Source organism: Chenopodium album, chromosome 3 (genome assembly GCF_948465745.1).
Source record: "Chenopodium album chromosome 3, dcCheAlbu1.1, whole genome shotgun sequence".
NCBI classification, from domain to species: Eukaryota; Viridiplantae; Streptophyta; class Magnoliopsida; order Caryophyllales; family Amaranthaceae; genus Chenopodium; species Chenopodium album.
In genome coordinates this window covers 25,565,095-25,587,197 of record NC_137836.1, presented here as the reverse complement: position 1 = coordinate 25,587,197, position 22,103 = coordinate 25,565,095, and the positions used below count along the sequence as shown (strand labels likewise).

General features: G+C 42.9%; 1 protein-coding gene across 1 annotated transcript; it reads right to left on the bottom strand.

The window, feature by feature from the left end:
- Positions 1-806: 806 nt before the first annotated feature.
- On the bottom strand, positions 807-4,566 carry LOC145624952 (uncharacterized). The gene is made up of 6 exons (XM_081678038.1): positions 4,339-4,566; positions 3,708-3,764; positions 1,836-3,587; positions 1,748-1,753; positions 1,302-1,601; positions 807-1,208 (listed from the first exon to the last, which is right to left on the bottom strand). Exons 1-6 carry the CDS (start codon positions 4,564-4,566, stop codon positions 807-809), a joined length of 2,745 nt encoding a protein of 914 aa, XP_081534164.1.
- Positions 4,567-22,103: the final 17,537 nt, after the last annotated feature.

The window sequence follows — 22,103 nt, the reverse complement described above, 5'->3', positions numbered from 1 at the left end:
ATTAAATTGTAATCCATTCTTGTCACCCCAAAACAAATTAAACTTTGATGGGCCGATAGTTCCATCACAAGGCCACTCGAAAATTTCATTAACCTCCTTTAGTGCCATTGAATGTGCCACTCCATCAAGAGAAAAAGAATGTCATCATTATCAGACACTACTAAAGAAGTAAGAAACTTAATAACCAAATCCAGATAAACCTTTTCCGTTAAATTAAGAACTTTTGACCAACCACACCTTCGACCTTTTTCTTGTAAACAATCGTCAACCCCAAGCTTCTTACCATTGTCTTGCGAATAACGAAGTGTTGGTTTGATTTTTTGGTCTTGAAGTGAAAAACCAAGGCCTTCTTTACTCAAACTTGAGGAAGGGTGAGAGGTTGAAGGTGGGTTGGTATGAGAAGTGGTTGGAGGGGATTTATGTGGTGGCTTGGGATTCTTCTTTGAAGGTGAGGCTCTTGCTTTTCGAGGTGGATTTCTCTTTGTTGAAGTGGATCTTAGTGGTGCAAGTGGAGATGGGGTGGACTTTGGGTGAGAACTATTGGTTTTTGTGGTTCTCATGATGTAATGTCACAATCAAATAGCAATAAACACAAAATACTCCAACTAACACTAGTAATCACAATTCCAAAATCCAACGTAGAATGAATTACAATCAACCACCAACCAAATACCAATGTTCAATCACAATTAATCACCACAAACTCATTAAGAACTCTTAGAGGAGAAAAATCCATCGAATTAGCCTCAGTTTAGCCTCTTTCTTTGCTAGGAGATACTTCAGAGCGGCATGGTCAGTGTGGACGATCACTTTCGAACAATGAGGTAAGTTCGAAACTTGTCAAGAGCATACACAATAGCTAGGAGCTCTTTCTCTATGGTGGCATAATTCATCTGAGCCTCATCCAAGGTTTTACTAGCATAGTAAATTTCATGCAAAACCTTTTTCTTTCGTTGTCCAATCATGGCTCCCACAGCATAGTCACTCGCATCACACATGATCTCGAATGGAAAATCCCAATCCGAAGGTTGTATGTTTGGAGCAGTTATCAATGCCTCCTTAGTCCTGTTAAAAGACTCCATACAAGCATCAGTAAACTCTAATGTGGCATCGTTAAGCAATAATTGAGTGAGAGGTTTTGATATTTTCGAAAAATCTTTTATAAATCCGCGATAAAACCCTTCATGACCAAGAAAACTTCTCACTCCCTTGACATTCACGGGAGGGGGAAGTTTCTCAATCACCTCAATTTTTGCTTTGTCAACTTGGACGCCACGATCAGAAATAAGATGACCAAGTACCACTCCTTCATTGACCATGAAGTGGCACTTTTCAGAATTCAAGATCAAATTGACGTCAGTACAACGTTTAAGCACCTTAAAAAGATTATGCAAGCACATATCAAAGTCAGAACCATAAACACTGAAATCATCCATAAATACCTCCATGATCTTCTCAATGAAATCAGAGAAAATAGCCATCATACACCTGTGAAATGTCACAGGGGCGTTACACAACCCAAATGGCATTTTGCGATAAGCAAATGTACCATTGAGGCATGTGAACGTTGTCTTCTCTTGATCTTCCGGATGAATGGGAATCTGAAAAAAAAAACCTGAATATCCATCCAAATAACAAAAAAAAAAACTATGTTTTGCTAATCTTTCAGGTATTTGATCTATAAAAGGTAAGGGGAAGTGATCTTTCAAGGTAGCAGTATTCAACCTGCTATAATCGATACACATACGCCAACCTATGAAAACACGAGTAGGAATTAGTCAATTCTTATCATTTTTAACAACAGTTGTCCCCCCTTTCTTAGGAACGACTTGTACCAGGCTCACCCATTTAGAATCTGAGATGGGGTAGAAGATGCTCGCGTCAAGAAGTTTCATTACCTCTTTCTTCACCACCTCTTGCATATTAGGATTCAATCGATGTTGCGGTTGGATGCAAGGGCGATGATTCTCTTCCAAATTGATTCTATGCATAAGAAAAAATTTAGGACTTATCCCTGTAAGATCATCAATGTTATACCCGATTGCCTTTTTATGCATGCGAAGCACAGTTAAAAGCTTAGAAAGTTGGCTATCATCAAGTTTGGCACTAATAATTATAGGGTATTCCTCGTTATCATCCAAATATGCATATTTAAGATGGGAAGGCAAAGGTTTTAACTCTACGTTTTTTACCTGTGACTCAGAAGTAGAATAAACAGTTTCCATTACCTTAGACCCCTCAGTGTTAGGGGCATCCAAGTCACAAATAAAGGAGTCAATCTCTGTATCTCCTTTTCCTTCAGAAACCTCCAAGGTGAGAACAACTTCTAATGGATCATTAGCTAACTCACGAGGCGTATCATCTCTCACAATCTCATCAAGCACATCAATCCTGCAACAAGTATTCTCAAGCATAAGCAACTTCATCGCATTGGTTAGATTAAAAGTCATTGTATCATCACTAATAGACAAAGTAAGAGACCTAGACTTGACATCAATAACATCACCTGCAGTACACAAGAAAGGTCTACCTAAAATGATCGGGATATTACTATCCTCCTCCATATCTAGAACTACAAAGTCAACAGGAATGAAAAATTTCCCAACCCGAACGGGGAAGTCCTCTAGAACACCTAAAGGGTATTTTATAGAATGATCTGCCATTTGCAAGGTGATTTGTGTGCATTTTAAATCTCTCATATTCAACCTATTACAAACTGAAAGAGGCATAACAGACACACTAGCACCTAAGTCACATAAAGCTTTATCAATGAATAATGCACCTACATGACATGGGATGGAAAAACTACCAGGGTCCTTAAGCTTAGATGGGGATTTATTTTGCAATATAGCACTACACTCTACACTTAGAGCAACTGTTTCTACACCACTAAAGTCTTTCTTCTTAGTAATCATTTCCTTTAAAAACTTTGCATACATCGGAACTTGAGATACTAAATTAGTAAAAGGAACAGTTACCTCAAGGTTCTTGACCAAATTCAAGAACTTACCAAATTGTTGATCTATCTTGGTCTTTTGCATTCGATGTGGGAATGGAAGCTTTGGCTCGATGGATGGAGGCTCGGAACCTTTCTTTTTCTCTTTCTCGACATCACATATTTTAGCTTTCCCATCCTTCGAGGTGGAAACATCATCCAAGGCCTTCTCTACAACCTCACTATTCTCCTTCTCAAGATTTGCATCATCAATAGGCATTTGGGGCCCTTCATAGCTAACACCACTACGAGTACTGATAGCATTGGCGGTCTCCTTAAGGACAGGTTGTCCCGGTAAGTGGCCAGGTTGCCTTTGGCTATTGGTACCTGCGACTTGTGCGAGTTGGTTCTCCAAATTCTTTGTCGTATTTTTTAACTCCTTGATGCTATCTTTAGTGTTTTGCTTCATGGATGTCATCATTCTCATAAGGTCAGACATAGTCGGCTCTTCAGTGCTGGCATTTCCATGAGTAGGTTGTTGAGGTGGCCTATTGAAAACCGGAGGAGCATGATGAGAGGCCCCTTGTTGATTGAGTGGAGGTCTTGCAACATATTGTGGAGGCTGAGGGTTCTGAGGTTGTGACCATTGTTGCTAAGGTTAAGGATTTTGAACATTGTTGCTTTTATATGAGAAGTAGGGATGATTCCTCCAACCTAGATTAAATGTGTTAGAATATGGGTTATTTGGTTGCCTTTGTTGAAAGGCATTCACTTGCTTCATCTGATTGGTATCTTGAGAGTTCGAAGCACATAGATATCCAAAGTGACCCTATATACCACACAATTCACAAAAAAAATTAGTTTGTAGAGGTTGAGAAGATATAGAGTTAACACATACAAGAGAGAAGTCATGAGTGGCCTGTAATGCATCAATCTTTGCAGTTATTGAGCCATTTGAGAAGTCAAGATTGAATAGGCTTCAACTTCCATCTTCCCTTTCTTTGCTCGCGTTCTTAGAGAAGAGAAATGATTGGCTGCAAGATTTTTCAAGAAAATCATACCTTTCCTCGATTGTCTCGTCAAGGAAAACACCACCTGCGGCTAAATCAACAACACATTTAGTCTCGGGTTCTAGTCCGTTATAGAAAATACGAACAAGATTCTACCTTTCAATTGTGATGCGGGCATGATCGTTGAAGATCTAAGAATCTATCCCATAATTCCCTAAGAGATTCCCCCGACTCTTGAGAAAATGTTCATATTTGATTTCAAATCTTTTCAGTTTTTTCAGGAGGGAAATACTCTTTGAGGAATGCTTGAGAAATTTTGCTCCACTCCGTCTCCTTAACGGTATTCAACCATTTTTGAGCTCTATCACAAAGGGAAAATCCGAACAACATCACTCTTAATTGATCTTGAGTGACTCCTTTGTGATGAACAGTGGAGCATAATTGTTGAAATCGCTGCAAGTGATTAATTGGCTCATCAATAGGATGGCCGCTAATCTGATTTTGTTGAACCATACTGAGAAATGCGGGTTTAATTTCAAAGTTCTCTGCAGTGATTGCTGGCATTTTAAGACCCGTTGGAATGCCATCTTGGGATGGTACCCCGTAAGAATTATCAGTCATCTCCTTGCGTGTGTCAGACTATGTTGTAGAGCTCTTCTGTGAGTGGGTCTTTTTATGCTTCCCTTTCCCTTTTTTTTAGTTGCCTAAGGGTCTTGTCCAAGTCCGACTCCGTACGGATCAAATCACCTGTTCGTTTTGACCTGGGCATAAACAAAAAGAAAAGAAAGCAATGAAAATGTCCCAATTGAAACTAGAAGTTCCAATGGGACAATGGAAACAGTTCAAACAATCAAACTAAAACTAATAGAATCCAGCCGTCTCCCCTGCAACGGCGCCAAAAACATGATAAATAAAAAGTTATACCGCAAGTGCACGGTGTCTGTTGTTAGCAGAGACTTAGCGAATACGGGTCGAATCCCACATGGAGACAGATTCTATTAGTTTTTGCCCAATTATTATAAACTATTTCAATAAACAAAGAGTAGTTTGATGATTAATTAACTAATGTATGACAATAATAAAAATAAGGTTGCTCTCAGATAAATTAAACTCTAGGGCATACGTTCGGTCCACCATGCTTATACCAATCCAAGAAATGCAAACAATCCATTAAAAAACAAACTAGATCAATAATTAAAGAACTTTTTAATCCTATGTTCGAGAATTAACACTTACGAATTAACATATGTAGTACGGTCACTAACATAATCAAATTCGCCAATTGTACTTAAGCCTCTAAAAATATGATCTTTCAATTCTAATTTTTATTAGCTATATAATCAACTCATGATATTGGCCAATTACATGAATCAAACAAAAAAGCACAAATCAATTGGAATTATTCAAACCCTAATTCATAAATTTATAAATAATTAAGCACAAATAATCATGGTATAAACATGGCTTCCCTCACTTAACCTTAGAAAATGACTACTCACTCATAATTGAAATAAATAAAACAAAAGAGATAAATAAACTTGAATTCATAATTAATAAAATAAATAAAGAACGAAAGATTGAATGAAAATACCTCAATGATTGAATTAATGGAGAATGAAAAGCTAGGGTTCAACAATGGAGAGAAAAGAAAAAAAAAACTAAGAAGCATTTAATCAAGTAAAAAAAAAAAAGCATAAAAGTGGAAAATAAAATCCTCTCAATTATTTATATTAAATCCTAATCCTAAGTAAAATAAAATAGATAACATAAAATAAGGAAATAAAAATAACAAAGGTCGTCTTTTAATTGGTCGCGAGAATTACAATCGATGGAAAGCAAAATTCCCGCACGCCAGACCCATCTCCCGATGGATGGCCGATGGTCGAGTGATCAATGGTTGCGACGAAGACCATCGGCCGATGGATTTCCATCGAGCTAGGCAGATTCGAAGGGTCGTGTGTGCGGCTAAACCATCGCCCGATGGCTGGGCGCTTGCTGGCATATTTGCAAGACCAATTTTGGAAGGCTGTAACTCACAATCTAGGAATTGTACGAAGGCGTGCAAACTATCATTGGAAAGCTCTTCAAGTCTAGTTTCCAACCCAACTTGAATCACCTAAATCCGATCTGTAGAACTCGAGACATGGCTAAAACAATGCACAAAGGTGCTTTTTGATACTTTGCAAGCCTTCGTTTTCCTTTGTTTCTAACTCAAATTCAATTCCGAAAAGTGCATATCAATACTTGTGGATGCTCTTTTTCAATTCCCATGCATATAATCCTTAGAGACAAAATCCACGAGCATTAATCCCTCAGTCAATGAACTCGATCCATCTATTTCCATTCAAATATCATTCGAATCATCTCCAAATACTTCGAAAGCGTCCAAATGACTACGAAATCACCTGAAACATTAAGAAATACACAAAAAAGATTAATTGAGAGACATATGATGCCTTGTGCAAATATGACCCTAAAATCGACCAGAAAGACTAAGAAAAAGGTATAAAAACTAACATAAACGTGCCTAAGAACCCTATATAAATATGATTAATCACCTACTTTTTGTTAATGATGAGTAGATAAGTGATGACGACCATACGACATGAATTATATGCAGCATTGGGAACGATGGGCGGTGATCACCTAGTTTAATTTTGTCAACGTAGTATCAGTGCTTTAGTTGCTCCGTAAATGTTTCAAAACTATTACTATTATTATTCATAAAAGATTATTACTATTTTCCGCTGTAAAACTCTGCTAAGCCTTACGTAATCACGTGGCGATAATACTCCCAAGTTACTCCCAAAAGTTGGATTATAATTGTTAATATTATAGAGTAATTTGGGGGTGTTATAGTAGCTACCTGCCATCTTGTGTATCCAAATGGTGGGTTCCGCCTCTTACTTCTTCATAGATTTGGTAGGAGCCTTCCCAATTAGGGATTAGCTTTCCTTGCGCATTCTCCCTACGGACTGCCTCCATTTTCCATAACACAAATTCCCCAACCTGTAGCGGCCGCTTGTGTACTTTTCTTTTGTACGCTTCAGTCATTCTCAGACGGTAGATCTCATGACGCAAGGCGGCATTGCCCCTGCGCTCAAGAAATGAGTCCAATGCAAGCTGCATGGCCTCCCAATTTGTCTATTCATCATATAGCATGATTCAAAAATTTGGCTCATAATGTTCAATGGGAAAGACGGCCTCTGCACCGTACACCATGAGAAATGGGATCTCTCCAGCTGCCCCTTTTGCTGTTGTTCAGATGGCCCATTGGACGTGTGGTAGCTCATCTGCCCATAGGCCGCCAGCTCTTTCAATCTTCTTTTTTATGTAGTCTGAGATTAACTTGTTAAAGGCTTTAACCTTATCGTTTGCTTGTGTTCAGTCGTTTGATGCAAAACATTATGAGATCCCTTGATCTCCCAACCAAGTCTTGAGATGAGGCGTCTCAAACTGAGGACCATTGTCAAAAACCATAAACATCGGCACCCTAAACTGGGTGATAATGTTCTTCCAAATGAAAGAGATGACGTCCTATGTCTTGATGTTTTTTACGGCCTCTACCTCCACTTATTTAGTGAAGTAATCCATGGTAACAAAGATATATTGTCGTCCGCCTGATGAAGGAGTATACGAGCCTAGGATGTCCATGCCCTATTTGGAGAATGGTACTAGGCTATATATGGCCGTCAGATTCATGGTCAAACGGTGTATAAGTATGCCGAATTTTTCGCAATTATCACATCTTTTTACCAATTTCATGGCGTCCATCTCAAGGGTGGGCCAGAAGTAGGCCTGCCTTCTAGCCCTTTCTGCTAGAGACCTGCCGCCTATATGTTAGGCACAAAGCCCGCATGGAAATCTTCCAGAATCTCCTGCCCCTTTTCGGCGGTGATGAATCTCAAGAGGGGTTATAGGAACCCTTTATTAAAAAGCTCTCCTTTGCGAATTTCAAAGTTGGTCGCACGCTTTTTAAGAGCGACAGTTTCTGGAGCTGAGTCTGGCAGCGTGCCGTCTAGAAAATACGCCAGGATGTTATCCATCCAGGTAGAGGTTTGGTCAAGTACTCCAATGGGATCCTCTTCAATGCTTCATTTATCTATTACTTCCCAGAATACCGACCGAGGTGTATCACATGAGGCAGATGATGCCATCTTAGACAGAGCATCTGCCTGATTATTTTTGGACCAAGGCACTTAACTTAGATTGAATTCTTCAAGTGTCTCAGCCTCAGCCTTGTCCGCATGCAAACATTTGATCATAGCCGGATGGGTGGCCTCATAGTCACCATGGTATTGGCTAACAACCAACTGAGAGTTAGAGCAAGCATCAATTTTAGTTGCCCCTACAGCCTTGCACATGCGCATTCCGGCAAGCAAGGCTTCATATTCCGCCTCATTATTTGAGGCCTGGAACTTGAAATGTAGTGCATACTCGTACTTATCTCCCTCAGGAGACTGATATATAATCCCTGCACCACAACCGTTCATAGTGGAGCTCCCTTCCACATACACTTTCCAAACCTGATCGGTGTTATCTAGCGCGGCCGGCCTTGTCATTTCAACAATAAAGTCAGCGAATGCCCTCCCCTTTATTACTTTCCTTAGTTCGTAAGTGATTTCCAGACTTTGCATTTTAATAGCTCATTTGAGCATTCGACCTTGTGATTCAAGGGTTGTCATTGGCCGCTTGATCAGTTGATCAGTATAGACCACTATCAGATGTGCAAAGAAGTAGGTGTAGACACCCATTTGTCTCTCCCCAAAACCAAACCCAATGCTGAGTAACTTACACATCGAATCATAATCGAATGAAGTGAAAGTGTTGAAAGTCTAGTGTTGCGGTTAGTTTTATTTATTTTCTTTCTCTCTGTTTTTTAAAACCTATTTTAAGAAAAACAGCCAATACAGTTTGGTTTGGTCCATAGCAAGGGTCCAATAAGAGTGTAGTTTGGTCACGTTCGAAAAGATCTTTCCAACGATGTATTATAAGCCCAATTCCGATGAATAATGAGGAAGTTATAGCCAAATTACTAAACTGGGCTCGGTTTGATATTTATATGCGGCCCAATGATCTAGAGGAGGGCCTAATATTGATTTATCATTCCTAATGCAATTAGAATTGATTATCGTCTTCTAGAATTTTCTAGAAGGTTTTTTTTAATCCTAATTTAATTAGCATTGATAAATTGACTTTAATTGACTTTTTAGAGTTTTAATTAAAATAAAAGAAGTGTTTATAAGGAAAATACAATTTTGCCCTCTCGAACGGTTAAATTTTATCAAAATAAGAAAATGCGTGGAAAATGATTTCTAGTGTCAAACGACAGCTCCGTCGCCTGGCGACATACCTAGCGTCTGGCGACACGCGCAACGTCTGGCGACAGGTCTGTCATTTGGCGATAGGCGCGTGTTTGGCCTTGCAGTCGTGTTTTATTCTTTTCGAAACTCTGATTCGTTTTTTATCATATCCGGCTGATTTTCTCTAGAAATAGCCTCCTAAAACCTTCGTTTTCAATCATCAATTCTCTTCAATTCTTAGGAATTCTCTCCCACCAATTCTCATCAAGAATCTCTTTATTACTCTCTCTCTCTCTCTCTCTTTTAAACTAGCCTTTTGCATACACAATACCGCTTTCACAAGATCTAGACACACCTAGCCAAGTTCGAGGTTGCCTTCGCCCTAGTCGTGAAAGGTTTTAATTTCTGAGGGTTTGGTTCCAAATCTCTATTTCAATTATTTAATTTAATTGTTTGATTGTTTATATTTTCCTTGAAGTTACTAACGCGTGTATTTTGTTATTAGAAAGAGGTACGAGGCATCCAAGTAAGTGGTTTAATTGATTTATTGATGTTATGATTCCTAGAAATCATGCTAGGTTGTTATTATGGTTCCTAGTGTCATGTTTGGGAGTTTTGATCTTCCTAGTATCATGTTTAGGGTAACAACTAAAATCTCTAATATCAAATATGACAATTGTGATTCCTGCGATGCTTCCTATTCTCTTCCTAATATTCATGTTAGTATCATGTTAGGGTTAAAACTTTGATTTTTATTGTTTAGTGACATGCTAGGGTTTGTTATTAATTTTGTTAGTATCATGCCTAGGATCTTGCTATTATTATGCTTTATTTTTAACATGATTAATTTGATTATTATTGATGTGATTATTGTTACAATGATTATTATTATGATTATTATGTTGCTTGATATTTATTGTTATTGCTTGATCACGCCTTTTATGCATGTTTAAAGGGTATTGGTACTTGTAATCACGCTTAATAAGATAATTAATAATCTTGTTTACGGTTAATATGCTCATAATTCAAGTGATCGTCAATAATAGTTTTATTTGTGCATTAAATTCAACCAACGTAGAATAAACAGGTTTAGGGTAAACCTATTGATTACATGTTAGTCAGAATGCGCACATGAATACGATAAGAATAAAGTAGAGGCCTATTATTAGGGCAGGTTCAATCTCTTTTAGGTTGGATTTGTACCTTCATCCCCGAACTACCAGTCATGGTTCCAGACCTATTGGAGTTGACGATCTCCTGGATCGTTAAGGGGTGTAACCTTCACCCTGTGACGGTTTACAAGTTCCAAAAACTTGTTGGCGACTCTTTTGCTCTATCTTCCTTCCCTTTGGACGCCACCATGCTTAAGTGTATGATCACAGTGGGGTTCAAGTTTGGGGTAATGCTTGAAATATTTTCTACAATTTTTGGCGACTCCACTGGGGAGGATTTCTATTTTAATTCCTAAAATTTATTTTGGCAATGATTTAGAATGAGTGGATGAGACTCAAAAAGTTCTAAATATTTCATGTGCGTAATTTTGATTAACATTATTGTCATATGCATAAAAAAGATCTCATTGGAAAGACCAACCGTAATGAGTTAAAATATAGGATTTTTACACGTATGAAATTTGAGGAATATCTTTTACAACTATGATCGAAATAATGCTGCGCGAAACTGGAAAAAATTTAATCGAGCACAGAAAGCTGCTGAGGCATGTAGGAACTGGCGTCAGAAAACAGAGTCTGTCGCCGAGGATTTGACTCTGTCGCCAGGCGAAAAAACTAAATTGCGGCGACGGCCTCTGTTCGCTGGCGCCAAGTTCTTCCAATACCGAGCCAGAAATATGCGTTCTAATTTTTACCAGTTTTTAGCACTATTTGCTCGATCCTACTTCCTGATTGAGTTTTTCTCACTTTTCTGAAACCCATATGTGTTCTACATATGGACATAACCCTTTGGGAATTCATGCTCTATCTACATGATTGAACGTTGTGTGCGACAAAGGGTACATCCGAGAATGTTGAATTCACCAAACCATGGAAGCGAGTTATTTTTTTAACTCGCGGTGTCCTATCCACTCGCGCCAACCCTTCAAAAGGTAAGGCTTCCGCGCGGTGCATCCGGACAAGTAACAATGGACCCTCTTTGACTAACCCATATCCCGAACTTTAGAGAACTAGAGCCATGGTTAGGTTGCAAACTCATTGCATCATATTGTGCCTACTTGACTAATTGTGCATTATTTGTTGTGCATACTCTATGTGTTTTTCATAACCGTTTGTTTGACTTGCGTTTAAGACAAAAAATAAATTGATTAATGACTAAAAGGACTCTGCCTAATTAATTAATTAATTAATTTGAGTAATTAAAGTCTAATAATTTAATCGGAATTGACTTAGTACGACTTTGGGCACGTCCCGTAGAGTAATAATACCAAAAGCAGTCCCATATGAACGTTCCAGCAATGGTGCCTGATGAGTGACATTTATGTCACTCTTAGGGAGTAGTTTTAGAGTCATTTTTGTGTTTATTTTATCTTATTTTCCCTTTATTTCTCTTTTTTTCTCTTTAATAACATTTCTTGTTTATTTGGTAATTTTATTGTGTTTTAGCTCTTTTCGTAGTTTTTATTAGAATTAGTTTATTTTCGTATTTTATTTGGTTTCGATTTATTTTATTTCGTTCCTTTCCTTTGTTACTTTCATAGTTTTAATTAGTTTTAAGTTTATTTTATTTACTTGTATAGTTTTATGTCTTTATTAGTTTTAGTTTTATTTCTCTTATTTTTATTTTACTTTTATTTATTTTAATAGTTTAGTGTTACTTCTCTTTTTCTATATTATTTTATTTATTTCCTTTTTATTTATTTTATTTTATTTGTCTCGGTTTCACACTTTTATCCTCGGGTTTGTTTGTGTGTAGGCTCGAGTTCAAGGTCCAAGTCGAGGCTTTTTCAATTGCCACCCAACATCAAGCCACTGTTGCCTCCTTCCACCACACAGCAACTCCCCTGGCAGCAACCTACCACTAAAATCACCACTCACCAGCCACCAACTCCCCTGCTGCCACCAACCAAACCAGCCTCAACAGCCACCACAACCGCACCTTCCACATCACCACCAGCACCCACAAACCGCAACAACAACAACCTCCACCTACAACCAACGACCACCCCTGCTGCAAACACCAACCAAATCAGTCCACCAAAACCCACACCAATTACCAATTAACCGCACTAACCTCCACCTACAACCAACGACCACCCCTGCTGCAACCACCAACCAAATCAGTCCACAAAAACCCACACTATTGAGGGTAAAAATACCCCGTATACGTGGACCAATCCCACAGTGACACGTGGCCCAATTATGGGTTGACACGTGTCACCACGGGAAGATTCCACGCAATCCAGAGTTCTTAAGGTCTCAGGCCAATCCCATAATGACACGTGGCCCAGTCATAGAGTGACACGTGTCACCACGGGAGGATGCCATGTGTCTAGGCAAAGTGATCCTTCTAATAATCAGCACGCCAAAAAGCCCTAACAACGTCAGGCCCAAATCCCGAGAGATGACGCTGAAAGCCGCAAAACGGCGCCTCTAGAGGGGCACGTGGCATTCGCTGATTGCGCAGCCAATCACATCACGCAAATCTAGGGTACAAACCCTAGAGAGGGGCACGAGTCCCACCCCTATAAATACCCCAATCATTTATGATGGGGGGGGGATATTTTCAGACAATTAAAGACACAGAGCATTAAATAAGCTCCAACTTCTCTCTACTTTCTCTCTCTAGCCTTTTCCGTTCTGATCACTGACTTGATCGTCGGAGGCGAATATTCCGTTGAACGGAATATTCGTGGTTTTGCAGATGGGACCAACGTATTGCCAGCAAAGCGTGACCAGTATCCTAGGAGATCCAAAAAAGACCCGAAACATTTGGCGTCGTCTGTGGGGATACTCGTACGTTATGGCGATAGACGGTCAGACACCTAATCCAGGTGAGGATGGACATGTAGAGGATATAATCCCTACGATCCGTACTAGCGATCCTCTAATAGCCACATTTGAAGAAGCTGATGATCCTCCTGTTACTGCAGCCTCTCTTAAGGTCGCGCTTAACAAACTCAGAAAAGAGATTGAAAACGGAGCCTCTACCTCTAGGCAGCCGCCCAGAAGAGAGGAACAGAGGGCTCCAAGAAAGACGCACAGCAAAACAGTCCATGCAACGGACGCTGGAAATACTCCATTTCGAAGGCCGACTGGAAGGTCCCCAAGAGTACCGCGGACTAATTTCTCTGACTTGCTGGCGAAAACGCAGTCGGCTGGGGGGAGAGGTAGACAGCCTCGAAGAGAGGAGCCTGAGCCGTCCAGACGATGGAAGGACGCAAGGGATTACCTTCGGCATAAGCAACGGGAGCGCGCCGCCTACTCTGACACGGCCTCAAACCCGACAATGCCGGATGATTTTTCGCATCATTCTCTTTCCCAGCATACCAACACGGCCATCTCCAGTGGAAGTCAGGCAGTTCGCACCCCAACTCCTATTCCAGTCTTTCATGCTCCAACTCCTGTTCCGGCTCAATCACTGCAATATCAACCTCAGGGGTTCAATGGCTTGATGCAGCCAAACCCCCAGGCATACGGCCAATATGGGCCATATGGGCAGGTGTACGGACAAGCTCCCTATCTGACTGGACCGTCCGTGCAACCGCAACCCATTGATTGGCAGATGCGCCTACTTACTCTGGGAGATAAGCCGCCCCCGTTTTCGCAAGATATCCTAAATGCCTCTCAGCCACCAAAAGTGAAGAGTGTACTTGTGGGAGCCTATGATGGCACGGGCAACCCAGAAGAGCATATCACCACGTATAGAAACCTGATGTACTTGCAAAGTGTAGATGATGCTACGTGGTGCAAATGTTTCCCGGCCACTCTGAAAGGTGTGGCCTAGGATTGGTTCAACAGTTTACCGGCCGGTTATATCAATTGTTTTACCACTCTTAGTTTGCTGTTCGTGGGACATTTTTCATACAACATACCACCTCGAAAGACTAGCCTTAACTTGGCGACAATCGTTCAAGAAAAAAATGAGGGCTTACGCTCGTATGTCCAGCGATTTAACCAAGAAAAAGCCCAAATTCATAATCTACCGGATGAAATGGCTTACTCTGAATTTCTCCGGGGATTAAGGCACAATGGTTTTAAATTTGACTTGGTAAGGAAAAAGATTCGGACATACGCAGGTGTTTTGCGGGAAGCCGAAGCTTATATTGAGGCGGCGGACTTTTGTTCGCTCACAAAAGCAGAAGCGCCGGCCAAGGGGGCTGAGAAGAAATCTTCTCAGCAGGACTCGGCCGGTCAAAAGAAAGAAGGAAAAAAGAGAAAGGAAGTCTGGGTGGCTGATGGCCAGCCGCAAAAAACCAAGAAGGTCAAGGCGTACGAGCCCCAGTTTGAATTCAACAAGGACTGTTATTCTATCTTGATGGAAATCAAGGATAAGTTTGAGTTTGAGAAGCCACAACCGCTGAGAGGCCCGGCTCAGTATAGGAAAAAGAACAAGTATTGTCATTACCACAAGGACGTGGGACATGACACAAATGATTGTATCAACTTGAAGAGACTGCTGGACAAATTGGCTGAGAAGGGCATGCTGAATTCATATGTGATGAAGTCCAAATTCACTTACACGCGGACAAACAACGCGTCCGAGCAAAGAGAGAAGCATGATAAGAACAAAGATAAAGAGGATGATGGCAACAACACTGATTCGGGCTTTGTGGCCGTGATATCAGGAGGATTTACCTCAGGCGGTCCCACTATGAGAGGGATCAAGCAGGACGCTCGGAACCTGGGAAAGGTGATGGAGATGGATTCAGTGAAGGCTGAACCCTTCCCCGAAGTAATCATCAGTGAGGCCGATCGGGGGGAGGTTAAAGCCTTGCACAATGATCCAATGGTATTCATTATGAAGATAGCCAATTTGAAGGTCGGACGAATATTGATAGACACGGGTAGCGCGGCCGATATCATCAGCCTGGCCGCCTTGAAAAATCTAAGCTTCCCAGAGGATGCTCTCCAGGACATCACTCACCCGCTGGTCGGATTTGGGGGGAATGTCATCCACCCAGTGGGCGGATAGATTTACCCGTCCGATTTGGGCAAAAAGGGGAAGGAAGAGATATGGTCGTCCGCTTCTTGGTTGTGAAAGAGCTTACTGGATATAATGTCATACTCGGCCGTCCTACGCTGAATGCAGCAAAAGCAGTCATTGTGCCACACCTAATGCTGCTAAAGTTTGAGAGGACGGATGGGAAAATAGGTACAATCCAAGGAAGTTAGAAGATGGAAAAGGAATGTAATCGGTTGGCGGTTAAGCCTACAGCGCGCGGACTAAAATCGTCCGAGCCAAAAGAAGAAGGAACCTCACTCCCAACACACCAGGTCGGCTAGAAGCGTAAGGCGGCCAAGATAGAGCAAGCATAGCAGCTAATGACTGTCGGTCGGCCAGAAGAGTTACGACCCCAGCCGGCCGGCAGTCACCAGGATATAGTGCTCGACCCCGATCAACCAAATCGGACAGTCAGTGTGGGCACTATAGCTTTGGGTGTGCTTGGGGATGAGTTAATTCAATTATTGAGGGAGTTCAAGGATGTATTTGCATTTGAGGTCGGCGAGATGCCAGGTATAAGTCAAGATCTGGCTGTGCACAAATTAGCGGTAAACCCGACCGTTAAACCTGTCCGCCAGAAGAAAAGAAATCATGGAGAGGAAAGGAATCAGGCGGCCGCAGCAGAAGTTAAGAAGCTTCTGGACGCCGGTTTCATTCGGCAATGCTTTTACCCAGAATGGGTGGCCAATGTGGTCCTTGTCAAGAAGCCGAATGGAACTTGGAGAATGTGCCTGGATTACACAGATCTAAACAAGGCATGCCCTAAGGATAGCTTTCCCCTGCCCAAAATCGACCGGCTGGTTGATTCGACGGCCAGGCATGCCCTGATGAGCTTTATGGACGCATATTCCGGATTCCATCAAATTCTGTTATGGGAAGAAGACCAGGAGAAAATGGCGTTCGTGACTGAGCAGGGGTTGTACTGTTACAGAGTCATACCATTCGGCCTTAAGAATGCCCCAGCTACCTTTCAGCGACTTGTAAACACAGTCTTCAGAGATCAGCTCGGCCGGAATATGGAGGCATATATTGATGACATGATTGTCAAGTCAAAAGAGCCGGCCGACCATTTGAAGGATCTACGAGAAACTTTTACCAAACTCAGGCGGCATAAGATGATGTTAAATCCAAAGAAATGTGTCTTTGGTGTTGAGTCCGGTAAATTTCTTGGATTTTTAATTGATCAACGTGGAATCGAGGCTAACCCTGAAAAAATCCAAGCTGTCTTGGACATGAAGTAACCAAGGACAATTAAAGAAGTCCAAAGATTGACCGGCTGTTTGGCCGCACTTGGTAGATTTCTGTCAAGATCAGGGGATAAGTGCCGCTATTTCTTTCAAACCATAAAAAAGAAATCCATGTTTGAGTGGACAGAGGAAGCCGAGGAAGCATTCGTACAGTTAAAGGGCCACTTACATACATTGCCTCGGCTTGTCAGTCCACTTAAGAGTGAGAAGTTGTTCATCTATCTTGCTATCTCAGAGCACTCCTTAAGTGCCGTCCTACTTGCTGAGCGGGACGGCCGCCAGATCCCTGTCTACTTTGTTAGCCACGTCCTACATAATGCTGAGCTAAGGTATCCCCCCATTAAAAAATTTGGCTTGGCATTGTACATGGCATCAAAAAAGCTGCGGCCATATTTCTTGGCACATTCAATTGTGGTCTACACAGACCAACCTTTGAAGAAACCATTTACAACGCTAGAGACAAGCGGCCGTATGCTCAAATGGGCCTTGGAAATGAGAGGTTTGGATATTACATTTGAGCCAAGAAAAGCAATCAAGGGGCAAGCCTTTGCTGATTTTTTAGCTGAAATGACTCGGTCGGATCTTCAAACGGCCGGAGATCAAATCTGGAAAGTGTTCGTGGATGGCAGTGCGAGATTCACTGGTTGTGGTGCAGGTGTTATATGCCGGTCACCTGAAGGAGATAAGTTTTAGTACGCCCTGAGATTCCAGTTTCAAGCCTCTAATAACGAGGCCGAGTACGAAGCCCTCTTGGCCGGCCTCAGAATGTGTAAGGCGGCAGGAGCGACAAAAATTGACGTGTGCTCGGACTCCCTACTTGTAGTCGGCAAGGTGAATGGAGACTTTGAGGCGAGGGAGCCGGCCATGGTAAAATACTTGAAGATTGTAAAAGAGGAGGCTGAGAGCCTAGACCATTTTACCCTGCAGCAGGTCCCTCGTTCGTCCAATCATCAGGCGGACGACCTCTCTAAGTTAGCATCCTCAGCATCATGTGATACTCCCAGGTCAGTGTTTTGGGAAGTAAAAGAGAAGAGGAGCATTGATGTTGAGCCAGTACATGCAATTGATAGAAGCTCCACTTGGATGGACGGGATTATATCTTACCTTAAGGACGGATTACTCCCGGCCGATCCTAAAGAGAGCTGGCTGATGAAAAAGAGAGCGACTTGGTTTGAAGTTAAGCAAGGGGAGTTTTTCAAAAAGGCATTTGTAAAGCCATACCTGAAATGCATCACTCCTGAGAGAGGGTATGATGTCTTGGATGATATTCACCAGGGGCAGTGTGGTTCTCACATTGGAAGACGAGCTTTGGCTGAAAAGGCTGCCCGCCTGGGTTACTACTGGCCGAACTTAAAGTCGGACGCAATGGAAATGGTGAAGAAGTGTGACAAATGCCAGAGGTTCGCAACATTAATTCACCGACCCGCCAACAGCCTTTCGGCCATCAGTAGTCCGCTCCCCTTTGCCAAATGGGGGATGGACATCTTAGGACCATACACACCAGCGTCCGGCCAGAGGCGGTATGTGTTTGTAGCAGTAGACTACTTCACAAAATGGGTAGAGGCCGAGGCCGTCCGAGGCATCAAATGGACAGATGTTACAGCTTTCATATGGAAGAGTATCATTACACGCTTTGGCGTTCCCCAGTCTATGGTGTTTGACAACGGACCTCAGTTCGAAATGCCTCAACTCAAAAAATGGTTGGAAGACCAAGGCACAGCTCATTGCTTTGCTTCGGTCGGCCGCCCACAAGAAAATGGTCAGGTAGAGGCATACAAAAAATTGATCTCCAATGGAATTAAGAGCAAGCTAGAAAAAGCAGGTGGCTTGTGGGCTGACGAATTGATTAATGTGCTGTGGTCCATACGAACCACGGCCAAAAGTTCCACAGGAGAAACTCCCTTCTTCCTAGTCTATGGTGCTGAGGCGGTCCTTCCAATTGAAATGTACGAGCCCACTCTTAGGGTGATGCTATATGATGAAGCGGCCAATTGGGAAGCCATGAAGACCGCCCTAGACTTCCTTCCTGAAGCTAGGGGCAATGCGGCGCTTAGACACGAAATTTGTTGTCTTCGGATGACCAGGGCATATAATCGCCGAGTGTCAAAGCGGCCGATAAAATTGGGAGATTTGGTCCTAAGGAAGATGGAAGCGGTGGGGCGAGCAAATGAGGATGGCAAGCTGACCCCAAATTGGGAAGGGCCTTATCGAGTTAGGGAGGAGGTCAGAGATGGGACTTACCGTCTTGAAGCCATGAACGGCCGACCCATCCCGCGCACATGGAACACCGACAATCTGAAGAAATATTATGTTTAATTACTTAGCCAAAAAGCTGTGTATACCGCTAGGTCTGTTGACCGAGCAATGTAAGCCGTACGGCCACGACAATGTAATTTTGACAAAGTAATGAAAAAGTAAAACATTGTTATAATTATTAATGCTTATTTGCACAGTCATAACTTATACGGATAGGTCGCGTAAAAGTTGCAAGTAGGTTACTTGCAACATAGCAACACGGTAGCAGAACAAAAATAAATAAAATAAGAATGGGCAGCTTGATCCCAAAATGCGTCCGCCCTAAATTAATGCAGACGATAGGGGTAAGGTACCCTGTGAAACCCACATAGTGGGGCAAGGGCATACCAAGGCATTCCAGCCTAGCCGAACATGAAAATTTTAAGTTGAGATCACACTTGGAATTTCCTGAGTGCGTCCGAGCGATAGTTTCAACGGGCAAACTCAAATAAAGCCAATCGAACGGCCAATTTATGTGTTGATTCGGCGTACCACCTAGTCCAAGGGAAATCATTATTATGATTTGATTAACTTGGTAAAAGTCATACCACCTAAGGTATAAATTCTACCAAGCCAATCAAAACACCCAAAATATAGACTAGGCGAACGCCGAATAAAGGGGCATACCCCCCAATTGTACGAGGATATAAAAACAAGAAAAGTACGCGTATAAAAATTCAAAAAACTCGTTAAGTATGAACTATGCAAAGTGTGAAGAAGAATCATCAAACTCAAATTAATAAAAGGGTCGCTCAAAAGGCGGTAAAATATCTTACATAAAAACCGCTCAAAAAGGCGGTTGGAAAAGTCAAGAAAACTGTACATAATAGCTTAAAAGCAGAGAAAGCTGAAAGTCAGGGGGCGGCCGGGGCAGAAGCTGAATCAAGGACTGGGATGGGATCCTGAAGAGCTGCAGGAGAGGCGTCCTCAGCTGGCACCTCTTTGCTCTCCGCTTCACCATCATTGTCGTCCGCCACCTGATTTTCCTCATCCTTTGAGGTTGTTGGTGTGGCGTCCAGCTCAAGAGAAGGCTGGCCAGCCTTCTTAGCCTCTTCCCTGAGGCAGACGAATTTGAGGCGCTTAGTGAAGCGCTCTTGAAAATAGGCGGCCTCCCCATCCTCCACCATGAGCTCGAACGCTTCGAAGAAGAAACTCTTCAGCCGATCCTCAGCGTTCTGCTCAATGCGGACGACCTCGTCTGCGCTAGGGGCCCGAGGTGTCTTCAGCTGGAGAGTCAAGTCCTCAACGGACTTCTTCAAGGTCTCCACCTCGGCCCTCAGAGTGTCCGACTCGTCCAAGGCCTCCTTCAAGTGTTTTTGGGCTAAGGCCACATCACTCTGAAGCTTTTCGGAGGCCTCGAACCCTGCCCTCCAGCGTTCGCCGTCCAGCAAGGCTTGGTCCCTCTCTTGTCTCATGGCCTCCCTGGCCAAGGACTCTTGCTTTAGGGCCTCCCCCAGCTTCACCAAATCATCCGTCTGCCGCGCAGCCTTGTCGGACAGCGCGTTGATTTGGGTCTCAAAATAGCGGCGCTGGACGGCCACCTCCCTAGTCACGGCATTCTGGGTCTTTTGAATCTGGGCCCAGGCGTGCTTCAGCTGCTCGTTTTCCTTGTCCTTCCATTCCAGGAAGGCGTTCAGCCGCAGGAAGAGCTGCGTACAGGGTAAATGTGTTAGCAAAATGAGCAAAAAATTGGCTAAGTGTATTCGAGGAAAAAATTTACCTCAGCGCTGCAATTGATCATAGGGCCGAGGAAGCCCTCATGAATTCCCCGCAGCTTATCTCGCTGCTCAGCAGGGACGGCCCGGGCCATGGCCTCCCGCATCGCCTTCCTGTCCGCTCTAGTAAGGGACTGGCCGGGCAGCTTCATTTGTAGCTCCTCTGCAATGTCTGTAGGCGGACGCAAAGAGTTTAACGTAAAAAAAAAAAAAAAAAAAAAAAAAAAAAAAAAGAGAGAAGAAGAAATAATAATAAGATCCAAAGTTATTGGAACTGACCGTCAGAGAAGCTCGGAGGAGTAGGGAGATTGAAAGTGAATGGCGGGGGCGGCGCCGGCTCATTACTCTCCTCCCCCGTCCGGCCAGGCTGATCGCCGGCCGACTGATTGGCATCAAGCCAATCAGATTCATTGACTCTTTGGACGGGCGGAGTCACTTCTGGCCCGGTCGGTTTTGCCTGGGTCGACTTACCCCTATCGTCCGATTTCTCGGACCTAACATGATCCGGCATGGCGGCCGGATCTATGGACTTGGAGGCCCCGCTATCGCTCAGCCGGGGTTGTTCTCCTTTGGACTGTCTTGAGACAGTCTGCGACGTCGTCTTGGCCGCAGAAGTGGAAGTGGTCTTGGATGCGACCGTCTTCCTTTACTTGGAGGCCTTGCCGTCCTGATCCGTCTTGGATGCAGGAGACGACTGCTTCCGCTTGGACCTGGGGGTTGGAGTGGCCAGCTGTAGAAACAAAAGTTAGAAAAAGAAAGTAAGATAATATAATAGGCCGAGTCTAGTCAGGAAGAAGATCTCTTCCGTAATGCATACACAGACGTAAGGAAGAAAGCTAGATAGGTTTACTTACTCCTTTAGTTTGCTCGTACAGTCTCTGGCGAGCCTTGTACCGAGCCAGGTCAATCTTGGACATGTTGACCTCCCCTTTTTGCTCCTTGTCCAGCATCTCGTACGCCTTAGCTGAAAGAAGAAGAAAAAGAGTTAGAAGATTTTTCAAGATCAAATATTATGTGTAAGTGTAAGAATATGTGTCTGTGCGTCCACCTTGGGGCAGGTTTCTGTATAGGCCATAGGCGGACATGAAGGTGGGATCCCACAGCCAGCTGGATAAAGGGACCCAGTTACTTGGAACGCGCTCAGTCTTGCCGTTCCTTTTCACCCGCTTGACTTTGAAATATTCAAGCTGGTGCTCCTGGCTGGGGTGGACGGGTGGCTTATCGGGCTTGAGATCCCCGCGTCCAAGTTGAATTGGCTCAGCATTGAACCGATTCATCCGCAAGTTAAATTCGACGTCCTTAGTTTTGATGCGGTAGAATCGGTGCTTCCAGTCACGCCACTTGGAGACGCGGTCCATCACCACCATGTAATCCCTAGTGGTGCTCAAGATGAGCCAGCCGTCCGTATCCGCGTCCAGCCT